Genomic DNA, 24895 nt, shown 5'->3' with positions numbered 1-24895 from the left:
TGAAGCTCCAATATTTTGGCCACCTGTTGCGAAGAACTGACTCATTGGAAAAGACCCTGATGCTGGGAAAGCTTGAAGGCAGGAGGAAAAGGGGATGACAGGATGAGATGGTTGGATGGCATCACCAACTCAATGGACATGACTTTGAGTAAACTCTGGGAGTTGGTGATGGACAGGGAAGCCTGGCGTGCTGCAGTCCATAGGGTCGCAAAGAGTCAAACACGACTGAGTGACTGAACTGAACTTCAGTTCTATTTAGACCCAGGGATGGACAAATCAGCATCAAAATTGCCCCAGGGTGGTCTCCTAGTGCTCCATCGACATGCAATTACTAGCAAACAGATCAAATTTCTTCTTACTTAAGGTTTCATACCCATTAATGTGGAAATTGTTAAATAGTTCTTCTAATCTATTAACCTAGCAATCCAGTTAATCTTTTAACATAGTGCCACCTAATTCATGGAATTGTTTTCCTAGTTAGTCATTTGTATTCACAGCCACCCAGTTGCTTCCAATACAGCAGCAACTTTTACTTGGTTGGTGCAAAGCAAATAATTTACAAATTCATGATAATTAGTTATCAGCGGTGTTGATGCATTAATCAATTGCTCCATTTTAATTTTACTTTTGTAGGTCTCGGAGACCTCCTGGATGACTATGTAAATACCCAGGGGGCTTCCCTGCTCACTTTGAGTCGGAAGAAACTGGCAGGAAGAAGCGTAGAGGATTGCGCAGCAAAGTGTGAGGAGGAGAAAGACTTCGTTTGCAAGTATGTTCCTGGTAACTGCACCTATGCAGAACTCCTGTGGATTGAGACACATTACATTGATCACAAGAAATTTGCTCAGGGATTTATCAGTGAAAATAGGATTTAAGAGGAATTTCATTAGGTTGGAGTTTGGAATCTGTATTTGCTCCCTGTATCTGAAACCATATAGTTTCTTGTGAAAGTTCATTAGTGCCCCTTTTAGAAAAATGCTCCCAAAAGGAAATTATTTAACACTTGACATCAGCAGCTATAGTTACAAGTTGCAGCTTTTTAACATCTTTGTTGGTAAATATTTATTGAGGATCATGTGACTGGAAGTGTCCTAGACCTTAAGGGGCCATGAAGCATAGATACAGTGATCTGGTATATATATGTGTATGTGTGTGTGTGTGTGATAGATTTTATATGTGACATATAAAATCAGTATATATGATAAATTTTTGTGTAGACCCAAAAGCAGTGCTTGCCCTTTTGTACTTATGGTATAGTCACAGAAAGCGGATAAAATGTTAAAAAAAATACAGCCAATTTGAGATATTGATAAAATCAGTATGTGCTCTGTTAAGATTTAGAAGAAAGAACAATCCTAAGAGTTGAGACAACCAGGGAAGGCCTGGGGTGGAGGTGGGGGGAACTGAGCTGGGCTTTGAGGGGTGAAATCTTGGTAAATAGCAAACAAGTGGGAAGGATTCTAGGCAGAGGGCAGCCTGGCTGGGCACCTGTGAGAGGGACCGGGTCAGCTGGTGCAAAGGTTCATGTAGGAGATGGGGCTGGTAAGGAAGCCTTGGACGGCTTTGATGGCGGGCTCAGTATCCACACAGGACTAGTGCAGGGCTGGGGGGCGTGAGGGAAGGGGGTAGAATCAGAGGCATCGTCAAGGGGGAAGTTAGAGGCGTCCACGTGGACTGTCTTGGGGATGGGTTCAAAGGAGCTCAGTTGCTTCTTTCCCACACAAAGCAGATATTCTGGCGCTTCATTAAGAAAAATGGGTGAAGAAAGAATAAAGCAGTTAAAACAGAAAATGGGGAGGGGAAGAAGGTCAAGGTAGAAGAGAAAAAAAGAATATCTACCATGTTGCTGTATCCTTTCATTAGGGTACCAGGTTGAATTGAAAGTGAGTTCTGAGCTCCTCGATTCATCCAAAGCTGTCTTCAGAGTTTCTTCCTTATATATTGCTTTACACAAAGGAAATAAGAGTGGTGTTTAAATTCCTTTAAACCAAGGACTAGAATGGTGTTTTCTGTTTCTCTTCTGCAGGGCATTCCAGTATCACGGTAAAGAGCAACAATGTGTCATAATGGGCGAAAGCAGCAAGACCGCCCCAGTCTTTAGGATGAGGGATGTCACTCTATATGAGAAGAGAAGTATGTACAATGTTTTCTTCCTCCTTCTTCTTTCTCTTTCTTCTTTTCCTCCCTCTCTCCCTTCCCTCCCCACCAGCCCTATTACTATCTGTTATTTATCAGACCGGCAAGTGCAGGAGCTATGGTGCACTGAAAATGAACTTGGAGTCAGAAGATTTGGCCACTAACCCACAAGGCCAACCTGAATATAATAGTTCACTTTTTGGGTTTCGTTTCCCTTGATTTCAAAACGCAGGAATTGGATTTACAAAATCACTTCCGCCTCTATGAACCTGAAAATAAGATACTAAATAATATCTTATTTAAAGATATTAAAATACTAAGATATTTTAATTGATTATTTTAATATTTTATTTTAAGACATTAAGATTTAAATATTAAGATATTTAAATAATATCTTATTTAAAGATATAAATAAAATTTTCTTCTTATTTTTAAGAAGAAAGGAGTCCACAAGTTCCTTATGATCTTGTTTTTTTTTCTTTTCTTCAGGGACCACGGTCTGTGGTCTGAAGCCTGGAGCAATGGCAAAACCGAGGTGTTTTCAATCTGCAGTAACACTTGAATAGAGACAGTATCCTTAGTTTTACTCGTAAAGTTTCTACTTTTCTTTCAGTCATGGCCCATATTTCCCGTAGTCTCTGAAATGGTGCAGAACTTTGAAAATGTGCAGAAGTTGCCGCTCATTTTTCGAGAGTTCCTTAAGAACTCTGGATCCTTCGTTGTTTAGGATCACGAATGGCCCAGATTCCTTCAGAAACTGTGTGTCTTCTTAGGCGTGCACAAGTTCATTAAGTCTGCACGAAGATTCAAGTGACTTATGGTGCTCTTACAGCGTCTTCCTATTCTCTGTTGTTGGTGGGGTGTCAGGACTATTTTGCTAGCAGTTTTACTCTCCAGGTATTCTGCATCACAAGTGATGAAGGCAACGAGAAACATCCTATTTCACGTATTCTTGACAACAGCTTGCAACGTTCTCTCGAGTTTCCCCACCAAACTCTAAGATTTTGAGAGGTGGTTTTTAGGTTGGGATTATATCTACGTGGTGGTTCATCTTAGCTTTAAGTAGCTGTGCACCTGTTAACCTCACGTCGGGTCCACTGTTGAGCTCTAGCTCTTGAGTCTAAAGTGCAGATTAAATCTGCAGGTTACCTGTGGACATTTTTAGGTCTTGCAGTTAGTGGGTAAAGGAAGAGATACATGGGCTTACCCAGTCTGTCAGACATTTAAAAAATGCTGGTGGGATTCTGTGTGCAAATGCTACCATTTAAACATGTCCTCTGTAAATGGTTAACCAGAAGGATCAAGGGGGTGACCTCTAGGCTTCGTTTGGCTAGTTGAAGAGTTGCCTGTTTTCAGGGTGACGGAAAGGAGCCAAAGGTTATACAAACTGTGGCGGGTACATACAAACAAAAGAGAGGGAAAGAGTCAAAAGTCAGTCGCTTTTGGGTGCTTGTGTCTTTACTGTGGAATGTTGACCCCCTGCAAAATTACCTGCCAGCGTGTTTCTGGGAACAGTCGGTGTCAGATAAGTTTCATCTCCACTGGCCATCTGGGCCACCACCGCCATTTGGGTCTAAAGCCGCCCTCATCACAGCAGCGGCTGGTCCGGCACCGCCCTGCTTCGAACCCTTAGTGCCCTTAGAGGAAAGTCCAAATACACACCAGTCGCTACTGGGCGCTGTGTTACTCAGCCGACCTCGCGTGCAGGGCTGATGTCTGTGCCTCCTGCAGCAGGCGGAGCACAGGCTTGCTCATCCTGACCCTCCTCTGTTCTTCCGGCTCCTCGTTGCCCAAGTTGCAGCTCGGAAACCCTCCCTGACCCCTGGCCTCTGGAATACCTTGTTTACCTTTTTGATAAGTGTAGCATATAGACTGGCATCATATATCTCGATGCTTTTGAACTGTGGTGTTGGAGAAGACTCTTGAGGGTCCCTTGGACTGCAAGGAGATCCAACCAGTCCATTCTGAAGGAGATCAACCCTGGGATTTCTTTGGAAGGAACAATGCTAAAGCTGAAGCTCCAGTACTTTGGCCACCTCATGCAAAGAGTTGACTCATTGGAAAAGACTCTGATGCTGGGAGGGATTGGGGGCAGGAGGAGAAGGGGATGACCGGGGATGAGATGGCTGGATGGCATCACGGACTCGATGGACGTGGGTCTGAGTGAACTCCGGGAGATGGTGATGGACAGGGAGGCCTGGCGTGCTGCGGTTCATGGGGTTGCAAAGAGTCGGACACGACTGAGTGACTGAACTGAACTGAACTAAACTGAAGATGTACTTGCAATCTTTATACAGAGTGTTGAATTTACAGCCCTAGTTACTACAGGTGTGTTAGAAGTATTCTACCCAGAAAATTGATCGATTAATTTAAAGCATTGACATGTATAACACTGTGCTAAGCTGCCTCAGTCGTGTCTGACTCTTTGCTATCCTATGGCCTGTAGCCCACCAGGCTCCTCTGTCCATGGAATTCTCAGGCAAGAATATTGGAATGGGTTGCCATTTCCTATTCCAGGGAATCTTCTCAACTCAGGGATTAAACCTGCATCTCTCGGTCTCCTGCATTGTCAGGCGGGTTCTTCACTACTAATGCCACCTGGGAAGCCCAAGATCACTGAACTGAGCTTCCAGTGTAATATAGCAGCTTCCCACTATTTGTTTCACACGTAAGTCACTATCGTGTGTAAGATAGATTGCTCGTGGGAAGCTGCTGTATTACACAGAGAGCTCAGCTCAGTGCTCTGTGTTGACCCAGGGGGTGGGCTGGGGGGCTGGGAGGGAGACTCAAGAGGGAGGAGATATGTATATATATTATATGAACATACTTATGGCTGATTCACATTGTTGGATGGTAGAAACCAACACAACACTCTAAAAGAAATATCCTCTACTAACAAACACTGGGAAATCATAAAAGATGATACAAATATACTGTGAATAGCTTATATTTTCTTTGAAAACACAAGCTTGTGCTGGTACCTTTGGACGTAAAGCAGAGGCGTTTTTTCTTTGAATCTGGAGCCACAATGGGAGTTATCTAGAGCATTTCTTGTATAAACCACACTCATGAATTATCTACCATAATCTGTCCTTCTCTTTGAACTTGAGCAAGTATAGAGACACCCGTTAACAATCTGACTGTAAAATTCCTTTATATTTTCATGATTCCCCTTCTCTCAAAGTCATGTCAACAACACGGATGGGCGGCTCTCAGTGGATATGGTAACAGTTTGTTTTGGCATCACCCTGTGGCATGGGGGATCTTAGTTCCTAGACCAGGGAAGGACCCTATGTTCCCTGGTGGTGGGAGCACAGAGTCTTCACCACTGGGCCACCAGGAAAGCCCCTTGATACCAATTTAAAGAACTACTCTACTCTTTCAACTACTTGAAACTATTTATCTTCGTTTATAAAAAAAGCTCCTTCCCCGCTTCCTTTCATTTTTCAGTTTAGATCATCCGTAATCAAATAGAGCTGTATAAAAAGTTTTGGAAATAAAAACAATTGACTCTTGGTAAACGTATAATCCAACTGGTGGGAACAGAGTGGGTCAGCACTCCTGAAAGTGGCCTGCCAGCCACAGATGCCCATCCTGGCGCATGTGGGCTGCAGGGGCACCCTTGGCAGTGTGTTTTAAAGGCAGGATGGGGCCCACTGGGTAACCAGCAAGTTGTTAAAATGGAGGCTGGTTGAGAGCATCTTCCGTAAACGTTGGGAGTAGACCACAACTGTATTACCCTCTTTGGTACTTTTTTCACACTTAAAATACCACCGTGAGCCTAGAAATGGCTTGCATCTCTTTCAGCCTCTGCAGGTCTGCCCATTCCACCAAGAAGCCCTCACCCCTTCCCATCCACTCCCTCACGATGTTATTTATTTTCTCTGTTACACGTGTTGCCATGAGGCTGTCTGTTTCACAGTCTGTGTCCTTGATTACCTTGGAGCCCCAGACTCCACTGGGATGTAAGCTCCTCTCGGATAGGACCTGTGCGGTCCTACTCCAGCACGCAGCATCTGCCCAGCACACAGGAGGGCAGGAGCTCTGGACAAAGGAATCAGTGCCCCACACTGAACTATAAGTCTTTACTGTTGTTGTTTAGTTGCTAAGTCGTGTCCGATGCTTTTGCGACCCCACGGACTGTAGCCCACCAGGCTCCTCTGTTCATAGGAACTGTCCAGGAAAGAATAGCGGAGAGGGCTGCCATTTCTTTCTCTGGGGATCTTCTCAACCCAGGGATTGAACCCACATCTCCTGCATTGGGAGGCAGATTCTTTACCACTGAGCCACCAGGGAAGCCTGCAATAACTCTCACACAGACTGTCTTTTTAGACAGTGGGTGACAGTGTCCTTTCTCACAACGTGACCGAGCAGTGCAGGGCTTCCTCGTGATTTTTTGTCCTTGTTGTGGAAGGGTTTGACCACTGTCTGGGCTTCCTTGCAGTCTACCTTTCGGAGTGCAAGATTGGAAATGGGAAGACCTACAGAGGGACCACAGCCAGAACGAAAAGTGGTGTCACCTGTCAAAAATGGAGCGCCACTTCTCCACACGTACCCAAGTAAGGCTTTCTCTTTTGTCTGTGTGTTCACCGCTTATACTCAGAATGATCCCATTACTTCTGACTCAAATCAGAACATGTGACCAGCAGGTATGGGGAGAATCTTATTGATGCTGGTGCAGAGCTGTTCAATAATTGATGGCATAAAAGCAGAAAATGGCTGCTTTCCATTCATTCTTGTGTACATGGTTTTTTTTTTTTTTTGAAGATTTAAAACAACAAAAAAAAGAACAATAAATTCTAGAACATGAATTTTAGGCTGAGACTGAAAAAAGAAAAAGATGATGATGTTTACAACTGAATCAGTCTAAATCAAATGTGTTCACACCAACATTGCAAAAAACAGATTATCTTGCAACTTGCCTATTAGTTATTTTAATGTCATTTTTTATGCTTTGCCCAATATGGTATTCAGTTCAGTTCAGTTCAGTCACTCAGTCGTGTCCGACTCTTTGCAACCCCATGAATCACAGCACGCCAGGCCTCCCTGTCCATCACCAACTCCCTGAGTCCACCCAAACTCATGTGCATCCAGTCGGTGATGCCATCCAGCCATCTCACCCTCTGTCGTCTCCTTCTTCTCCTGCCCTCAATCCCTCCCAGTATCAGGGTCTTTTCCAGTGAGTCAACTCTTTGCATGAGGTGGCCAATGTATTGGAGTTCCAGCCTCAGCATCAGTCCTTCCAATGAACACCCAGGACTGGTCTTCTTTTGGATGGACTGGTTGGATCTCCTTGCAGTCCAAGGGACTCTCAAGAGTCTTCTCCAGCACCACAGTTCAAAAGCATCAATTCTTCAGTGCTCAGCTTTCTTCACAGTCCAACTCTCACATCCATACATGACCACTGGAAACACCATATTAGGTGGTACTGAATTCTCATTAACAATGCTTATCAAGTGGGAATTTAGTGTCTATGATCCTCCCCACTCCCAAATTGTCTTTAGCCACCCTTGTGAGTTGGGCTTCCCTGGTGGCTCAGTGGTAAAGTATCTGCCCGCCTAAGCAGGAGTCATGGGTTCGATCCCAGGGTCAAGAAGATCCCTGGAGAAAGAAATGGCAACCCGCTCCATTATTCTTGTCTGAAAAATCCCATGAACAGAAGAACCTGGCGGGCTACAGTCCATGGGGTCGCACAACTGAGAGACTAAGCAACAACAACAAGATGAAATTGTGTATTCCTGGCACATCAGGGCTTAGTGAGATTAAAAAGATACACCAGATGGCCAAGTCATAGAAGGGCAAGGGTCTGAGAGAGAATCTTGGTCGTCTACACCCCAACTGGTGAGGAACCTGAAGTCCCTAGAGCACCAAATCTACCAAAAACAGGTACACAGAAGAACCAGAAACAAAATCTGCCATTTTAGATTCGAAGTCTTAGGTTTTTAATCCAATTTCTTGTTGCAACACAGCAGCTCATCTCTGAAAACGAGCTTCACTCCATCCTCCCACTCTCCCGTTAACTCTAGACATACCTAAGAGAGGATGCAGAGTTTGGCATCAGACAGACCTGACTTTAAACTCTTGAGATGCTATTTATTAACTGCTCAAGCTTAGGTGAGGCTTGATCTGTTTCACATGGCTGTGCCTCAGTTTTCTGATCTGGGAAGTGGGAGTATAATAACACCTTCCTGATAGGGATTTTTATGGACTACTTTAGAGAATGTATAGAGAGACTTTAGCATAATGCCTCATGCAGAGTTCACACAGATAAAATGGTATTAACTTCTATTATTTTTACAGAGAGAAGGGCAACTGACAAAAGCAGCTGTTTGGCATGTCTCTTGAATTTGGCAGGCTTTGAGAGCTTTAAATTTCTACTGTGCGTAAGACACTTTGACTCTACTTCTAAGACTTGGCTGTTCACACAGTAATAACAGTGATATTAGCTACTCTACTGAACAGGCTATCAATAGAGACACTGAAAACTGGATACAAATGCTATTGGACACAGCCAAAATATAGTTGGATGACACAATCTCAAACCACAGTTGGGAAAGAGAGGGGGGTCTTATCCTGCCCTGCTGATAACATGTTGATTTTTAAAATATAGTCAAGTGACTCTTTTCCACCCTCTGCAGATTTTCGCCTGAAAAATTTCCTCTAGCAGGACTGGAGGAGAACTATTGCCGGAATCCAGACAATGATGAGAATGGGCCCTGGTGTTACACCACAGATCCGGACAAGAGATTCGACTACTGTGACATTCCTGAATGTGAAGGTCAGGGATGGCTCTAGAAAAACTTTTCCTGTTCTGCCCATTATGTGTGGAGTAATTTGCTGTAAATTATCTATGGGGATATTAATAATCAATTAGTACTGTGTTTGACATCATCAAGTAATACATGACCTCTGGGAAAAGACCAAAATTTTGCACAATTTCCATTATAGATCTAAATTATCTTTATTAACATGTAGCTCAACAGGGACAAATATAAAACTAGATGTAAACTCTAGCTGCACACGTCTTATGCTTAAAGCTCTGACGTACTTTAAGCCAGAAACATATTTGCAATTCAACTGCTAGCATAAAACCACAAAATCAACACAATTCAAATACACAGCATTAAGTTAACAGGGTAGACTTTGTCATGTTGTGGAAATCAAGCCATGAACCAGTTTTTAAGTCAGCCATCTATTGTTTTAATGGAACAATCAATTTAAGAGCACACTTCAAAAGTTAATGTCAGAAGAATGTAAAATATCCTGCGGGAAAATGTTGTTTACTTCATATTTCCTGCTACATTTATTGATGCAATAGGGCGGTGAATGAAGGCGGGGTTTGCATAACCACGTGGTTGAGCCCATACTGGCTCAGTTTCCCATCGCTTCCTCTAGCCAGCCATTGGCATTCTTTATTTATTTGTGCACTGTGTTATGAGGTCATCTGGCCCTTTACTGACATGAGAGCATCCTTTTTATATCAGGTCTGCTTCTGTTTTCCTTATTGCCCCATAAAAGTTCAAGTCGTATATTCTCCTGCTGGACCACATTATATTAAGCATTGCAATGTTTCCATTTTACAAGGGTGCAAGGAAGAAAAACAACCAGCATGCTTCTCAATAATAATAAAAAGAGAAGCATTGTCCCTTTAGGTGAATATTGTTCCTCTGTCGAGGTCACAAACATAAGCAAAAACCCGGGCACTAAAATCCTGAGAGGCTGCCGGCTTCTTCAGCAGTTATCCAGACAATCAGAGAGAGCTTCCCGGTGGCTCAATGGGAAAGAACCTGCCTGCCAATGCAGGAGACACAGGAGATGCGGGTTCCATCCCTGGGTTGGGGAGATCCCCTGGAGGAGGAAATGGCAACTCACTCCAGTATTCTCGCCTGGAAAATGCCATGGACAGAGGAGCCTGGCAGGCTGCAGTTTACAAGGTCACAAAGAGTAAGACGTGACTGAGCAAGCATCCATTCAATCAGAATAATTCCATAGGAATTTTTTGGAAATGAGACCTCAAATATTAAAAAATTCTAGTAGAGAATTTACAGATTCCTGAGATTATATGCAATCTCTCCCCGCAACCACCAAGGACCAGCACACGTAGCCAACCTTGAAGACAAAGTATTATGGAGTTCCTGGATTTGGTCATAACCGTAATAGTCGAGAAGGTACTGACCACATCTGCTAATTCTACCATTTGAAAAAGAGAATGACGTTTTAGATTGTTTTAGAAAATTAAGCCTTTATTGCCAGTTTTGTTGCTGGGTAATTGGTGGAAAATTACCAGTGAACAAGAGGCAAAGGTATTTGAGACATTTCTAGTAATGGTCTAGTCTTTACCCTTTATTTGCGTCATTCATTTTAGTTTCTTTCTTCCTTTCTTTCCATTCTCCCCAGATGAATGTATGCATTGCAGTGGAGAAAACTATGAGGGCAAGATTGCCAAGACCATGTCTGGACGTGACTGCCAGTCTTGGGACTCTCAGAGCCCACATGCCCACGGATACATTCCTTCCAAGTAAGTCTCCCTGGCAGTGAAATTGGATGTTTAAGCCTCTGCAATGCTATGGGTAATTTAATATTATCCAGGTATTTTAGCATTCCTCAAAAAGTGAACACCCCCAATGTTTCTGAATGTCAAAGTTTGCATTTTCCTACATGACTGCAAAAGAAGTATACATTCTTTTTTTAAATTTATTTTTATTGAAGGATAATTGCTTTGCAGAATTTTGCTGTTTTCTGTCAAACCTCAACATGAATCAGCCATAGGTATTCATATATCCCCTCCCTTAGAAGTATCCATTCTTACTAGCCAAAATGTGGTCCATGAAAGAGGGCTGTCGCCAAAGCGTTTGTTAGAAATGCAGGGTCTCATCCACACTGAGTCTGGATTTGCACTGTAACCAGATTCCTGGCTCATTTGTAGGTTAAATGTAAGAAATATAGATATATGCATCTAGACACATACAATATACACATCCACCTGTGTGTTTTCCAAGTATTGCCCTCCTCTTTGTATTCCTTTCTTTTTCTTCATGCTGATGAGATTCAGGGCTTCCTACCCTGTGATCTGTGGGTGGGCTTTAGGGCTTTGTGAATCCCTCAGTATTTTATGTGTGTGTGTATCAGTGTATTTTTATGGGACAGAGGATCCCTAACTTTCACTAGCTACTCAAAGGGGGTCATGAATCTATAGTAGAAAAAAGAGTCCCTCATCTAGAAAGTAATGGTGAATGGTGGGGACAAATTTCTGCATCTCTTATTTCATATTAATTGTACTTAAAACACCTCCCTCTCTATGGCTGCTTCTGGTCATTCTCTTCATTTTTTGATGACTATAGGATTATAATGGGGCTTGTAAAAACTTACAGGAAAAGAGACTAAGTCACAGATTCCGGTGTGGAAAACAGCTCCCCTGCGTGTCTGTACCTCCTGCTTCAAATAGCTGTCTTAAATCACCGCTGCTGTCATTTTCTTTTCCCTGCTGCTGCTACTGCTGCTGCAAAGTCGCTTCAGTCATGTCTGACTCTGTGCAACCCCATAGACGGCAGCCCACCAGGCTCCCCCGTCCCTGCTGTGCTCCAAAGAAGAAACACAGTGAAGGCCTCCAGCCTTAGAATTGGTTAAATTTACTTCCCAGATATTGGAAGAAGATTGCCTAAGCCACTGCAGGTTGCTCTGCCCATCCTGACAAAGCATTTACAGTCTCAGGAAGGGGCGTGAAATGAGCCCAGAGGGACACGAGGCGTGGTGTTCATCTCACAGCCTCCGTCACTCGGTTCCCGCTGTGAGGGGGCTCCTTGGCCTGCACGCAGGGACATAGCTTATCTGTCCCCGTTTCTACAAGTTTAAAGCTTAGCAGGATCGGAACTGGGTAGAATAGAAGGACCATTCCTTTAACCTATGAAGACACCAACTTCTAGGCTGTACTGTTTACTAAATAACTATCTCTAGCCAGTGAGTACTTTGTGTTTTAAACATTGCTATTAATTGCAGCTGACTCATTGAATTTGGCTGACATAAGTTTTCCAGATGGCCCAAATGATAAAGTTGATCCTATTCCATGATTGTGGCACATGTAGACTGTTAGAAAATCAATCCTTGGAACCCTCAGCTGATCTTTCTTATGAGATGGTCACGCATTGAGGATACCCGTTATCTGCTCACTTCCTTGGTTGCCTGACTGTGCCTAGCACACAGCGGGTGCTCAGTATTTGCTCATTTGAAATGATTCTCATCTGTGAAGGTAAATGTTCAGTGCTGTTAAAGTCCTTCTTGCACCTTCAGATTTCCAAGCAAGAATCTGAAGATGAACTACTGCCGTAATCCTGATGGGGAGCCCCGCCCGTGGTGTTTCACCACCGACCCCAAAAAGCGCTGGGAATTCTGTGACGTCCCGAGATGTAGTAAGTATAGTTCTGACCCAGTCCTCAGGGACCTTCACTTATTCTCTCGGAATCAAGAGAGCTGTGCCCGGAAAGTGCCCCACAAGTCCTACGGGATGTGATCACTCTTTTAAAGCAGTTTATTAGTTACTATATGTAATTGATCAGAGCATCTATTTTTTATGTGTTTTTTTTTTTGGGGGGGGTCCTCTTTTGTCTCTTTTGAGTACAGATGAATGTAGGCTTTTGGGAGTGATCTCCGGTACCCTCCCATTCTCTAGTGCTAAAGGCAAATCAGACCCACACCTTCTGGTACCTGGATTTCATTATCAACCAGTGAAGTGAAGGTACTCAGTCGTGTCTGACTCTGGTTGATAGCCTACCAGGCTCCTCCATCCATGGGATTTTCCAGGCAAGTGTACTGGAGTGGGCTGCTGTTTCCTTCTCCAGGGGATCCTCCCAAACCAGGGACTGAACCCGGCTCTCCTGCATTGCAGACAGATGCTTTACCGAGTTCCTTCTGACTGTAAGCAAAGTGCTGTCTCAGGACGTAGTTTTTCCGTGTGGCCAACTTGGGCGGCAGCGGCAGGAGAAGAGAGGTCTGGGGGAGAAGGTGAAATGGCAGGCCTAGCGGGAACGACTGGGAAAAAGCAGTTTTATCATATTTTCCGTCTATAAGCATTTGAAGTGAGGCACTGAACAAGGACGGTTGAGACTGTTCACAGGACTCAGTGGGTCCTGGGGTCTGGCTTCCTACTCTTCACTCAGACGGTCAAGCTAAAGTGACTGAAGGGACTCAGTGCTCCCCTTATGAGCATCAGTTTCTCTTTCAGTCTTCTTTTCCCCTTGAGGCTTTCCTTCTTTAAATTGACGTGTAGTTGATTTCCAATATTGCTTTAGTTTCAGATGTATAGCAAAGTGATTCGGTTATACACATGTATCCATACATCTGTATTCTCTTCCCCCCGATTCTTCTCCATTATAGTTTATTACCTGATATTGAATATACTTCCATGTGCTATACAGTAAATCTTTGTTTATCTGTTTTACGTATGACAGTGTGTCTTAAGAATTTCTTGATTTCTCACCACATACCCTTTTCCTTGGAGACACTACTTTCTTTCTTCCCATGGACTCTCTCTGTTGTTTGTGGAATACTCGGAGTCAGTCAGTTCTGTGTACTTAATGAATAATTTATTCTTCAGAAAGGAAGCTGGCTCATTGGCACTTGTGCAGATTTGGGGTAGGATACGACACGTTGAGTCTCACCATGTGTGTTAAACTGAGACTGTAGAAAACAGAGAATATAGAAAGAAGCATTTCCTCCAAGGGTCTTGTCCCTGGAGGGGTTTTTCATAAGCTGCTGCTGCTGCTAAGTCACTTCAGTCGTGTCCGACTCTGTGCGACCCCATAGACGGCAGTGCACCAGGCTCCCCCGTCTCTGGGATTCTCCAGGCAAGAACACTGGAGTGGGGTGCCTTTTTCTTCTCTAATGCATGAAAGTGAAAAGTGAAAGTGAAGTCGCTCAGTCATGTCCGACTCTTTGCGACCCAATGGACTGCAGCCCACCAGGCTCCTCTGTCCATGGGATTTTCCAGGCAAGAGTACTGGAGTGGGGTGCCATCGCCTTCTCCATTTTCATAAGAGGGTCTCGTAAACATTGATTCCACCACATTGGTTTCTTCTGAAAAATGATAAACAACATTCAAATGCAGGATTCTGGAAGGATGAGAGGGAAAGAACACAGACTGACACTCTCTGCCTTCACCTCCTGCAGCTTCTTCCGTCTGTGCCTTCTTTACGTGGAAGCACTCACTGTAATGTATCTTCCCCATTTAAGCCACACCCCCGCCATCTTCTGGGCCAAAGTATCAGTGTCTGAAGGGAAACGGCGAAAACTACGGAGGGACAGTGGCCGTCACCATATCCGGGCACACGTGTCAGCGTTGGAGCGAGCAGACGCCCCACAGACACAACAGGACCCCAGAAAACTTTCCCTGCAGGTGAGTCCCTCTGGTTTCATTTCCTTGTCAAGGAAAGGAATGGAACTTTCCATCCTTGTCACAGGATGGACCGCAAGATCCCACCGATGTGCCTTGGTTTTAGTAACAGTAGGAACCTCGGCTTAAAGCTTTGGGGAATGAAAACTAGTCAAGTCACCTGCAAGGGAAGTGACATTTAGTGCGGGTTTTCCTAGAAAACTGGTCCTCAAAGTGTGGTTTCCCGGGCCTGCAGCATCATCATTATCAGGAAATTTGTTAGAAATGCAAATTCTGGGAGACCCTCTTGTCCATCTACTAAATCAGTGACCTCGGAGTGGGTTCCAGCAAGGTTTTGCATGAAATGTACAGTAAGGTTTGAGAACACAAATTTGAGGGCTATGATATATGCTTTAGGAGGCAAGAACAGTGTAGGAAACACCCATTGTGTTTCCAGCATACAGCACAGTGCCTGACGCATAGCGAAAGATCTGATACACAGTCAAGTAATACATTTCAATCATTCACCCAAGAGAAGCATCCTGCCATAATTCTATGGACTCCCACTCAGCTTAAGTTTCCACCCATTATTCAGTTGGTATAGTTGTAGAGAATTAGCTGGACACACCACCAGTATCACCATTAAGAAGTATGTGTGCACTTGGTTATTTCTTTAGCCTTTTGGAAAGCCAAACTCACAGTCCCTTCTTTTTCAGAAACTTGGAGGAAAACTACTGTCGGAACCCTGATGGGGAGACAGGCCCATGGTGCTATACAACCAACAGCGAAGTGAGGTGGGAACACTGCACGATCCCGTCCTGCGAGTCCTCTCCGTTATCCACAGAACGTATGGATGCCTCGGGTAAGAAGGGCCACGGGGGCTTACTGAGGGCGCCATTGCTCCGAATTTTTGTATTCCAGAAGCATCGCGGTAGCTTTGGAAATGGTTTCATTGTGTTGTGGTCAGAGAACGTGCCTTATGATTTCATTTATTCTATTTTTTAAAATTTATTTTTAATTGGAGGAAAATTGCTTTACGATACTATGTTGGCTTCTGCTGTACAGCAACGTGAATCAGCCGTGAGTAAACCTATGTCCCCTCCGTCTTGAACCTCCTCCCCAACTCCTCCAGGTTGTCACAGAGTACCACATTGAGCAGCCTGTGCTATATAGCAGCTTCCCATTAGCTGTGTATTTCACATTCACTTTAGATTTGTTGAGGCTCATGTTACGGTTCAGAATAAAGTCGTCTTGGAGAATGTTTTACGTGCTCTTGAGAAGAATCTGGCTTCTGCTGTTGTTGTGTAGTGCTCTACAAACGCCGACGAGGTCGAGCTGGTTAGTCCTGTTTGGCTTTCCTGAATCCTTGTTCACTTTCGATCTCCTTTTCCGTTGGTTCCTGAGAGATGATCGGTGATGTCAGGGGCGCATCCATCTGTCTCTTTTCAGTTTTGTGTTTGCTTTACCTATTCTGGAACTCCTTATCTGGCACAGACACACTTTGGATCCTTGTCTTTGCAAAGAAATGACCCCTTTATCATTATGTACTCTCTCTCCGTGTCTCTAGAAATAGTCCTTGTCCTAAAGGCTACTTTTGCTGATATGAATAGAGCCATTGCAACTCTATTTTTACTAGAGTCTGGACGATGTCTTTTTTTCTCAGTCTTTTGAGATGTTTAGACCATTTGCATTTAATGTCATCATTGTTAACATGGTTGGATTTAAATCTACCATCAATTTAGTTATTTCTACTTGTCTTATTTGAATTTTGTTCTTTTATCTTTCTCTGATTTAAATGAGTATTTTGTATTGCCTTTTATTACTTCATTTTACTATCTATTTAATGTTTACAATACATACCTTTAACTTACATTTTACCTACAAATAATGTTATTTTCCTTGATGTAAGAAACTTACAACATTGCAATATTTACTCTGTCCCAGAATATCATGCTATTGTTCTGAGTTTACATCTATTTTGAAAAGTCACAATAAATTGGTACTATTTTTGCCCCGAAGACTCAGTCATGTTTTAAAACAATTAGAAAGAAAAGAAAGTCTTCTATTTATTTTTATTTATTTATTTCTACCATTTCTTCTATGCTTCATTTCTTCGTGTTTGCTCTCCAATTTCCAGGTGATGGCATGTTCTTCCCATAAAAAACTTGACCTTTTCCATCCTGTATAGTACAAGTCTGTTGATGATGAAGTCTTTTAGCATTTGAATGTCAGGAAGAGTCTCTTTATACTGCCTTCAGTTTTAAAAAACAATTTTTGTTGGGTATAGAATTCTGGGTGGACAATTTTTCCCCTTTGCCACTTTAAAGATGTTCCTCCATTGCCTTCTGTTTTGAATAGTTTCTGATGGAAATCTGTGTTTCTCTGTATTTAATATTTCTTTTTTCTCTGGTTGCCTTTAGGACTTTCTCTCATTTTCAGTTTCCAGCAGTAGATTACAGTGTATCTAAGTGAGTCTATTTGTTTGCTGATATGTTTACGGTGCTTATCCTACCTGAAGCTCGCTGAGCTTCTTGTGTTTGTGGATCATTGATTTTCATTACTTTTGTAGAATCCTCAGCCATCACTGCTCAAATATTTCTCTTCCCCTGCTCTCTCTCTCTGTTTTCCTTTCTGGGACTTCAATCACCCGAACATTAGATCATTTCTTGTTGTCTCATATCTCCCATAAGCTCGTTCTATTTCTCCCCCGACTCTTTTTTTTCCCCTTTGTGTGTCAGTTCAGATAATATTTACCAATCTGTTTTCAAGTTCATTGATTATTTACTCAGTTCTGTTCAGTCTGTTAATCAGCCCATCAAAGGAATTTTTCATCTCTGATAATATGGTTTTTCTTTCTAGTGTTTACATTTGATCATTTTATTCTTTTTTTTAAAAAATAGTTTTCATCTTTGCTGACATTCTTCATCTATCCATGCACATTGTTGACCAGTATTGTACTTACTACAAAATCCATCAACATATTAATCATAATTACTTTATAATCTCAATCTGATAATCCCATATCTCTGGGTGGCTCTGATAGGCATGAAATTAAAAGATGCTTACTCCTTGGAAGGAAAGTTATGACCAACCTAGACAGCATATTAAAAAGCAGAGACATTACTTTGTCAACAAAGGTCTGTCTAGTCAAGGCTACGGTTTTTCCAGTAGTCATGTATGAACGTGAGAGTTGGACTATAAAGAAAGTTGAGCACTGAAGAATTTATGCTTTTGAACTGTGTTGCTGGAGAAGACTCTTGAGAGTCACTTGGACTGCTAGGAGATCCAACCAGTCCATCCTAAAGGAGACCAGTCCTGAATATTCACTGGAAGGATTGATGTTGAAGCTGAAACTCCAATACTTTGGCCACCTGATGTGAAGATCTGACTCATTTGAACAGACTCTGATGCTGGGAAAGATTGAGGGCAGGAGGAGAAGGGGATGACAGAGGATGAGATGGTTGATGGCATCACTGACTCAATGGACATGAGTTTGAGTAAACTCCAGGAGTTGGACAGGGAAGCCTGGAGTGCTGTGGTTCATAGGGTCGCAAAGAGTCAGACATGACTGAGCAACTGAACTCAACTGAACTGAACCTTATAATCTCAATCTGATAATCCCACATCTCTGGGTGGCTCTGAGTCTGGCTCTGCTGATTATTTATCACTCAACAGTGGCTTTTGGCCCCTGTTTGTGTGTGTGTGTGTGTGTCTTGTAATTTTTAATCAATGCTTGGATTTACTTGTAGAGAAATAATAGCTATTGAAGCAAATATTATTTATACTTTGAAATGGGCAGACTTCTTTTATCAATATGCTATGTGGGTCACTGAATTAATATAATGAGAAGATAAAAGGAATTTAGGTTTTGTTGATGCTGCTTTTCCCTATGTGAACCGTAGGTTTCAAATCCCCCCAGTGGCGAGGTGTAGTCAGCTTATATCTAGAGTTGGGTCTGGGGTGCTGAAGAGCTTTCTCAGTATCTTAATCCCTTCTCAACTTTTAGCAATCAGTAATGCCTGCACCACAGAGGTGGGGGGCATGCCACACTTTGAACCTGATCCTCTTAATAGACTACTGTTTCTTGTTACTCAGTGCTGAGCTTTTGCTGGGGGCAGGCATTCTCTATCTTCTTGGTCTCCTCTCAACCTTAGACTCTGGGCACCTGGTGCTGTGCTGTGCTTAGTTGCTCAGTCGTGTCCAACTCTTTGCGACCCCCTGGACTGCAGTCCACCAGGCTCCTCTGTCCACGGGATTCTCCAGGCAAGAATACTGGAGTGGGTTGCCATGGCCTCCTCCAGGGGTTGTTCCCAACCCAGGGATCAAACCCAGGTCTCCCGCATTGCAGGTGGATTCTTTCCCAGCTGAGCACCTGGCAATATTTCTCAATATTCTTGCCCCTTCTTCTCATGGAACTGAACTCTAAGTTGTATCTGTGTTGAGTCCTGGGTGGAAGAATAGGAGACTTCTGCTTTGTGTTGGTGAAGTATCCTGGCACAGTAGAATTTTCTGCCCCTATTCCAGAGCCCTTCCCTGAGAAGCAACGGATCTTTGCCTGAGTCCTGGATGGAGGACAATTTCCCCCAGCAGCTGAAGGCTTTGGCTTTGTATAAACAAAGAGTCTGAGGAAAATGCAGAAGGTTTCCATGTCTTCCTCACTGGCACCCAGTCACCACGTGCAGCCTCTACCAAATGAATGAGTGTCTTTCTGAAGACCTGCCCAGTTTTCATGAATACCCGGGGGAGATCCATAAAAGAGAGCTTGCACATGAGTGCAAGGTCCAATTACAAGCAGTCTGCCCTGCTTATTTTTTCCTCCAAGTTTTAAATTAACTATTTACCCAAAAGTTAGGTCATGAAAGTCTTAGAATGTTCTGGAGCTACGGTTTTCTTTGCATGTCCATCTGCCTCCCAATATGTAAAAAGAGGGCGGTGTTAATTCCCAGAGAGGATATTGTTTGTGTAACAAGTTATTTCACACGTTTCTCTGTCCCAGTCATTAGTTACTGATTTCTTCTCTTTTGGTTTCAGTACCACCTGAGCAGACTCCTGTGGCCCAGGACTGCTACCATGGCAACGGGCAGGGTTATCGAGGGACGTCGTCCACCACTGTCACAGGAAGGAAATGCCAGTCGTGGTCATCAATGATACCACACCGGCATCAGAAGACCCCAGAAAGCTACCCGAACGCGTATGTCTCTGATTTTCAACCGGTAGAGGAGAGCCGCCAGCTTCAGTGTCCGTTTAAAGGGTTATGCTCGAAACTAAGAAGGAAATGGCAACTCCAGTATTCTTGCCTGGAGAATCCCATGGACAGGGGAGCCTGGTGGACTGCTATCCATGGGGTTGCAGAGTCGGACACGACTGAAGCGACTTAGCATGCATGCATGCATTGGAGAAGGAAATGGCAAACTACTCCAGTACTCTTGCCTGGAGAATCCCTGGGACAGAGGAGCCTGGTGGGCTGCCATCTATGGGGTTGGACAGAGTCAGATATGACTGATGCAACTTAGCAGCAGCAGCAGCTAGAAACTAATGTCTTAGGACCAAATTTCCTTTGGCTCGAGAGAATGAGACAAAATGTCTCAGGCAACTTGCTTTTGTGCAAACTTTCTGAAAGAAGAGAAGCTGGAGGCTGGCTCTTTTTCCTGAGCAGTGTTTCAGAAGCAGGGTGGGATAGACAGAGGGGCTGAGGTCCTACTAGTAGAAAGCTCAGAAGCATAGATGATTGAAGGCTTAGAAATAGGATCATTTCATAGCTCTTGCTTACAGATCAATGTCGTCTTTCAGCCGTGGAATTTTATCATTTCGTCCTCCAGCTCCTGAAGTGGTTTGTGTTTGCCATTGGGTAATAAATTTAAATATTTATCACCACTGGCTGATCTATGTATCACCCGACCTGTATAGACATATTGGGTCCTGAGCACTAGTGGTCTCAAAGAATGTGAATTACCAGAGCATTAAGAGCAAAAGCAGGAAGGCAGCTTAGAGTCAGAAAGTACACAGATGCTGATACGCAGAATGGACATCAGTGGACAAGGCAGTGGGCAAAATAGTGGACAAGACTAGGACTGATCAGACCAGTTTTTCTGTGACACATGGCTGTAAAAATATGGGAAAATTTCACATGATGGACAACAGGCAGCATAGGACTGTGACTTTTCAGAAAGGAAAATAAATTAGATCGAACTTACAATGACCCTGGTTTTCTTCCTGGAGCTACTTTGGGAAGAAAGTATCTCCTTGGACTGCAGTGCAAGGAAACAGAACCAGGGCAGACCACAGCACTCTTGCTGATCTGAGGATACAGGGGCTAGAGCTGGGGCCTAGTGAGGCAGCTTGGATTGGGTAGGCTGGGTGATCTTGAGAAGCGCTTCCCTCATAGCTCAGTCGGTAAAGAATCTGCCTGCCATGCAGGAGACCTGGGTTCAATCGCTGGGTCGGGAAGATCTTCTGGAGAAGGAAATGGCAACCCACTCCGGTATTCTTGCCTGGAAAATCCCATGGATAGAGGAGCCTGGTGGGCTACAGTCCACGGGGCTGCAAGAGTTGGATACGACTTAGTGGCTAAACCACCAATCTTGAGAAAGGATCTGTGCAGAGAAGGCACTTTGGAAATACATATGGAGTTCTCCTGAAGCCTTTGGCTGAATGCAAAGCTATACACATTGCACGGAGAGATTCTGCAGTGAACAAAGAACAGGGAACCATGAAATAAATGAAGATTACAGAACTCCCAGGGCGCTAGGCGATTCTGTGTTTGCAGAGTGGAGATTCTTACGAGTCAGAGAGGAGAAACCTCAAGGGACACCTTGGCCATTCAGTAAGGAATCCAGAAAAGTCCCAGTTTATCAGTTGCTGTTGCTGAGTCGCCAAGTTGTGTCCAACTCTTTGCGATCCCAAGGACTGTAGCCCACCAGGCTCCTCTGTCCACGTATCAGTAGGGTTAGTGTATTCCTTGGATAAAAGCTATTCTAAAAAACATTTGCGCAAAGATTAAAAGTAATCCTAAAAGGATCAAAATGATCTCCAAGTAAATTAATAGCCTGCCAGAAGAAAACGCGAGGGTCTAGAGAGGACAGTAACAAATGATTCCAGGAAGAAGACAAGCTACTAAAAACGGACGAAAGACTTCATTTAAAAGACGTTCCACAGGGAAAGATATGCAAATGGGCAATAAGAACCTGAAAAAATGTTCACCATTTTAGCCATCACAGAAGCAAGAGTTATAGTCACAGAGCCGCTGCTGCTCAGTAGCTCAGTCGTGTCCAACTCTTTGTGACCCCGTGAACTGTAGCCAGCTGGCTCCTCTGTCCATGGGATTTTCCCAGCAAGAATGCTGGAGTGGGTTGCCATGCCCTCTTCCAGGGGATCTTCCCGAACCAGGGATGGAACCTGTGTGTCTGCATTGCAGGCACCTTCTTTTACCACTGAACCACCAGGGAAGCCGCTATAACCACAATGAGATACTACCAAATACCCAATGGCAATGACTGTTACTAAAAAGACAAAGAGTAAGAAGCGGTTCTGAGGACGGAGCAGGGACACCTGTCATACCTGGTGTGTTTCCGTGTGTGTGTGCCGAGTCACGTCCCACTCTTTGGGACCCCATGGACTGTAGCCTGTACAGTTCTTCTGTTCATGGAATTCCCAGGCAAGAATACTAGAGTGGGTTGCCTTTCCTTCTTCAGGGGATCTTCCCGACCCAGGGATCAAATCCACATCTCTTACATCTACAAAAAGATCTACCGGAAAGTTCTTATCAGCTTTATTCCTAAAATAACCCCAAACTGGAAGCCACTTCAGTGGTCACCAATAAGAACATGAATAACTGGTAAGATGCTCATACCATGGAATACTATTCAGAAATAAAAAGGAACCAGCTACCGATACCCTCAGATTGCAGGGGTGAAAGTCAAAAACACTGAGAGAAGGGTACACCCTTGCATGAGTCCATTCATATGAAGTTCTGGAGTAGAACTCAATAGTATTTTCCTCCAAGGGGAGGGCAGCCAAGACTGAGCAGTGACCCAAGGGAGGTTTCTGGGGGGGGGGGTGATGGCATGTTCTCCGTCACAGCAGGAGTGTGGGTTATGCAGGTCGTGTGTTCATCAAAACTCGTCCATCAAAGTACCTTTATGGAAAAAAGAGAGCAGGAGCCTGTTTCCTGTGATAAGCCTTTCTAACACACCCAGTTACTTGGAAACCTGCTGATAGGCTTCCTCAAATTGTGGACCTGGGTCTGAGATGGTCACTTGTCTCTAGTCCCCACTGATACACTGTTGGATTCCCATAGAACATTGGAAGTTCCAAGTGATCTCATGAGTCACAGAGTGTGGGTCTGAGTTCCAAAGGGGAGTCCAAAGCTGAGACTTCTGAGAGGCTTTGGCAGAGTCCTTGGGGGGTCCCAGGGGTCCAAGCTGCCCAGTGAGCCCCAGGCCCCTCCTCTGCTACGTCCTTAGCCTGTTGCTTCTGACTCAGCTCCTGCAGAAGCCCTGGTCTACCCAGACGTCCCCCTTCCTCCCTTTGGCCCCACTCTCCTTTAGTCACATCGCTTTCCCCTCCATCCCCGAGCGGCTGCAGGTAGACGAGCCCGGGGCTTCTTCCTGCGTGCCCCAGAATGCATCCTCTAGAAACCTCATCCAGCTGGTTTTCCAGGAGGCTGCCACAAGCCTTCCAAATCCCCAACCCACTTGGTCTGCCTATGCTATTTACAGTAATATCACTGCCATGAGCTTTTGTTTCCTTGTAAAATACAGTAGGGCTTTCCAGGCGGCTCTAGTGGGAAAGAATCTGCCTGCTATGGCAAGAGACTGGAGTTCGATCACTGGGTCAGGAAGATCCCTGGAGTAGGAAATGGCACCCAACTCCAGTATTTTTGCCTAGAAAGTTCCATGGACAGAGGAGCCTAGTAGGCTGAAGTCCATAGGGCTCCAAAAAGTGGGACTACAACTGAACACACACACACACACACACACACACACACACACAATACACTATGAGTAAACAGACTAAGGGGGTTGATCTGGGAATATCATCCTCTTGTATGTCTTTTCTGCCTTGGATAAATATGTTTTAGTTCCAACTTCCATAGCCTTACTCACACAGAAGAGAAAGCCAGAGGTATAGATATATTTGTTTGTACACAAAAAATGTAAAATAGGTACTTCAAAATCTATATTGGTTATCCCTGGGGAATTTATTTAACACTCCCAGGGAAAGGAGAACATTCTGATACTTTCTGTTATACATGTATATATATGTGATCTGTTTTTATGTGCAGCATGTATTACTTTTGATTATTTTTAAATAAAAATTATAACCTACTTTAAAAAACTCACCCAGTTCTTTAGAAATTGAGGACCATCTGTGCCTGTGACATTATAATAATAATTGGCACCTTTGGTAACTTGGACTTCCCTTGTGGCTCAGGTAAAGAATCTGCCTGCAGTGCAGGAGACCTGGGTTTGATCCTTGGGTTGGAAAGATCCCCTGGAGAAGCGAATGGCTACCCATTCCAGTATTCTGGCCTGGAGAATTCCGTGGGCTGTGTAGTCCATGGGGTCACAAAGAGTCGGACACGACTGAGTGACTTTCACTTTCACTCTGGTATCTTAATAGAAGTATTTCAGCCATTTTGTTGTAACAAAATTCAGAGGGTGCTGGGGTGCCCCTAAAGATTCGCTCACCTCTCATGACCTCTATTGCTGTGGAATTTACAGCGGCTTGACAATGAACTACTGCAGAAATCCAGATGCCGATAAGAGCCCCTGGTGTTATACCACCGATCCGAGAGTGAGATGGGAGTTCTGCAACCTGAAGAAATGTTCAGAAACGTCAGAGCAGGTGGCAAATGCTCCTGCGGCTCCCCAAGCCCCAAGCGTAGAGAATCCTCCTGAAGCAGGTAAGAAGTCTGTGGCCAGACATCTGTGTACTCGGGTAGAGAGATGATAAGCGGTGGAGAGTCTTTTGGAGGCAGAGGCTTCATTGCTGAGGGGGGGACTGGAGTGCTGGCTGAGTGCGATGGGGAAGGCTGCTTCAGGGCATCATCTGGGGAAGCCAGAGCTGCTCTTGCTGGCCTGAAGGGGGTGGGCGTGTCTTTAGGAGCTGAAAACTAATGGGATGAGCTTGTGGACCCAGCGGGGAAGGAGAGCGCAGGCCGAGTTGAGCAAGTAGCGTTGACATATATACAGTATTACGTGTAAGATAGATAACTAGTGGGAAGGTGCTTACAATATAATATGTGCATATGATACAGGGAGCCCACCCGGGTGTTCTGTGATGGCCCAGAGAGATGGGATGGGAGGGGGGTTATTGTTTGTTCTTTTACTCGCTCAGTCATGTCCAACTCTTTGCAACCCCATGGACTGTAGCCCACCAGGTTCCTCTGTCCAT

General features: G+C 44.2%; 1 protein-coding gene across 2 annotated transcripts in view; it reads left to right on the top strand.

Moving 5' to 3' along the window:
* Positions 1 to 24895, top strand: part of PLG (plasminogen) — a 48222-nt gene that overhangs the window by 4261 nt on the left and 19066 nt on the right. Inside the window, exons 2-11 of one of the 2 annotated variants that reach the window (XR_009601554.1) lie at positions 634 to 769; positions 2027 to 2133; positions 6581 to 6695; positions 8775 to 8914; positions 10534 to 10654; positions 12424 to 12542; positions 14362 to 14524; positions 15217 to 15362; positions 19532 to 20848; positions 21846 to 23836. Coding sequence is in view for 1 of the 2 variants with exons in the window: in XM_012183211.4 (XP_012038601.2) it covers positions 634 to 769; positions 2027 to 2133; positions 6581 to 6695; positions 8775 to 8914; positions 10534 to 10654; positions 12424 to 12542; positions 14362 to 14524; positions 15217 to 15362; positions 19532 to 19691; positions 24223 to 24404 (1389 nt within the window). In the remaining variant the exon portion in view is untranslated. Of the gene's footprint in view, positions 1 to 633; positions 770 to 2026; positions 2134 to 6580; positions 6696 to 8774; positions 8915 to 10533; positions 10655 to 12423; positions 12543 to 14361; positions 14525 to 15216; positions 15363 to 19531; positions 20849 to 21845; positions 23837 to 24222; positions 24405 to 24895 lie in introns of those variants that run through there. The other variant, XM_012183211.4, reaches the window with a different exon arrangement.

The sequence above is a fragment of the Ovis aries genome, chromosome 8, assembly GCF_016772045.2.
Source record: "Ovis aries strain OAR_USU_Benz2616 breed Rambouillet chromosome 8, ARS-UI_Ramb_v3.0, whole genome shotgun sequence".
NCBI classification, from domain to species: domain Eukaryota; kingdom Metazoa; phylum Chordata; class Mammalia; order Artiodactyla; family Bovidae; genus Ovis; species Ovis aries.
The sequence above is the reverse complement of the archived record's forward strand: the minus strand, read 5'-3'. Positions and strand labels throughout refer to the sequence as shown.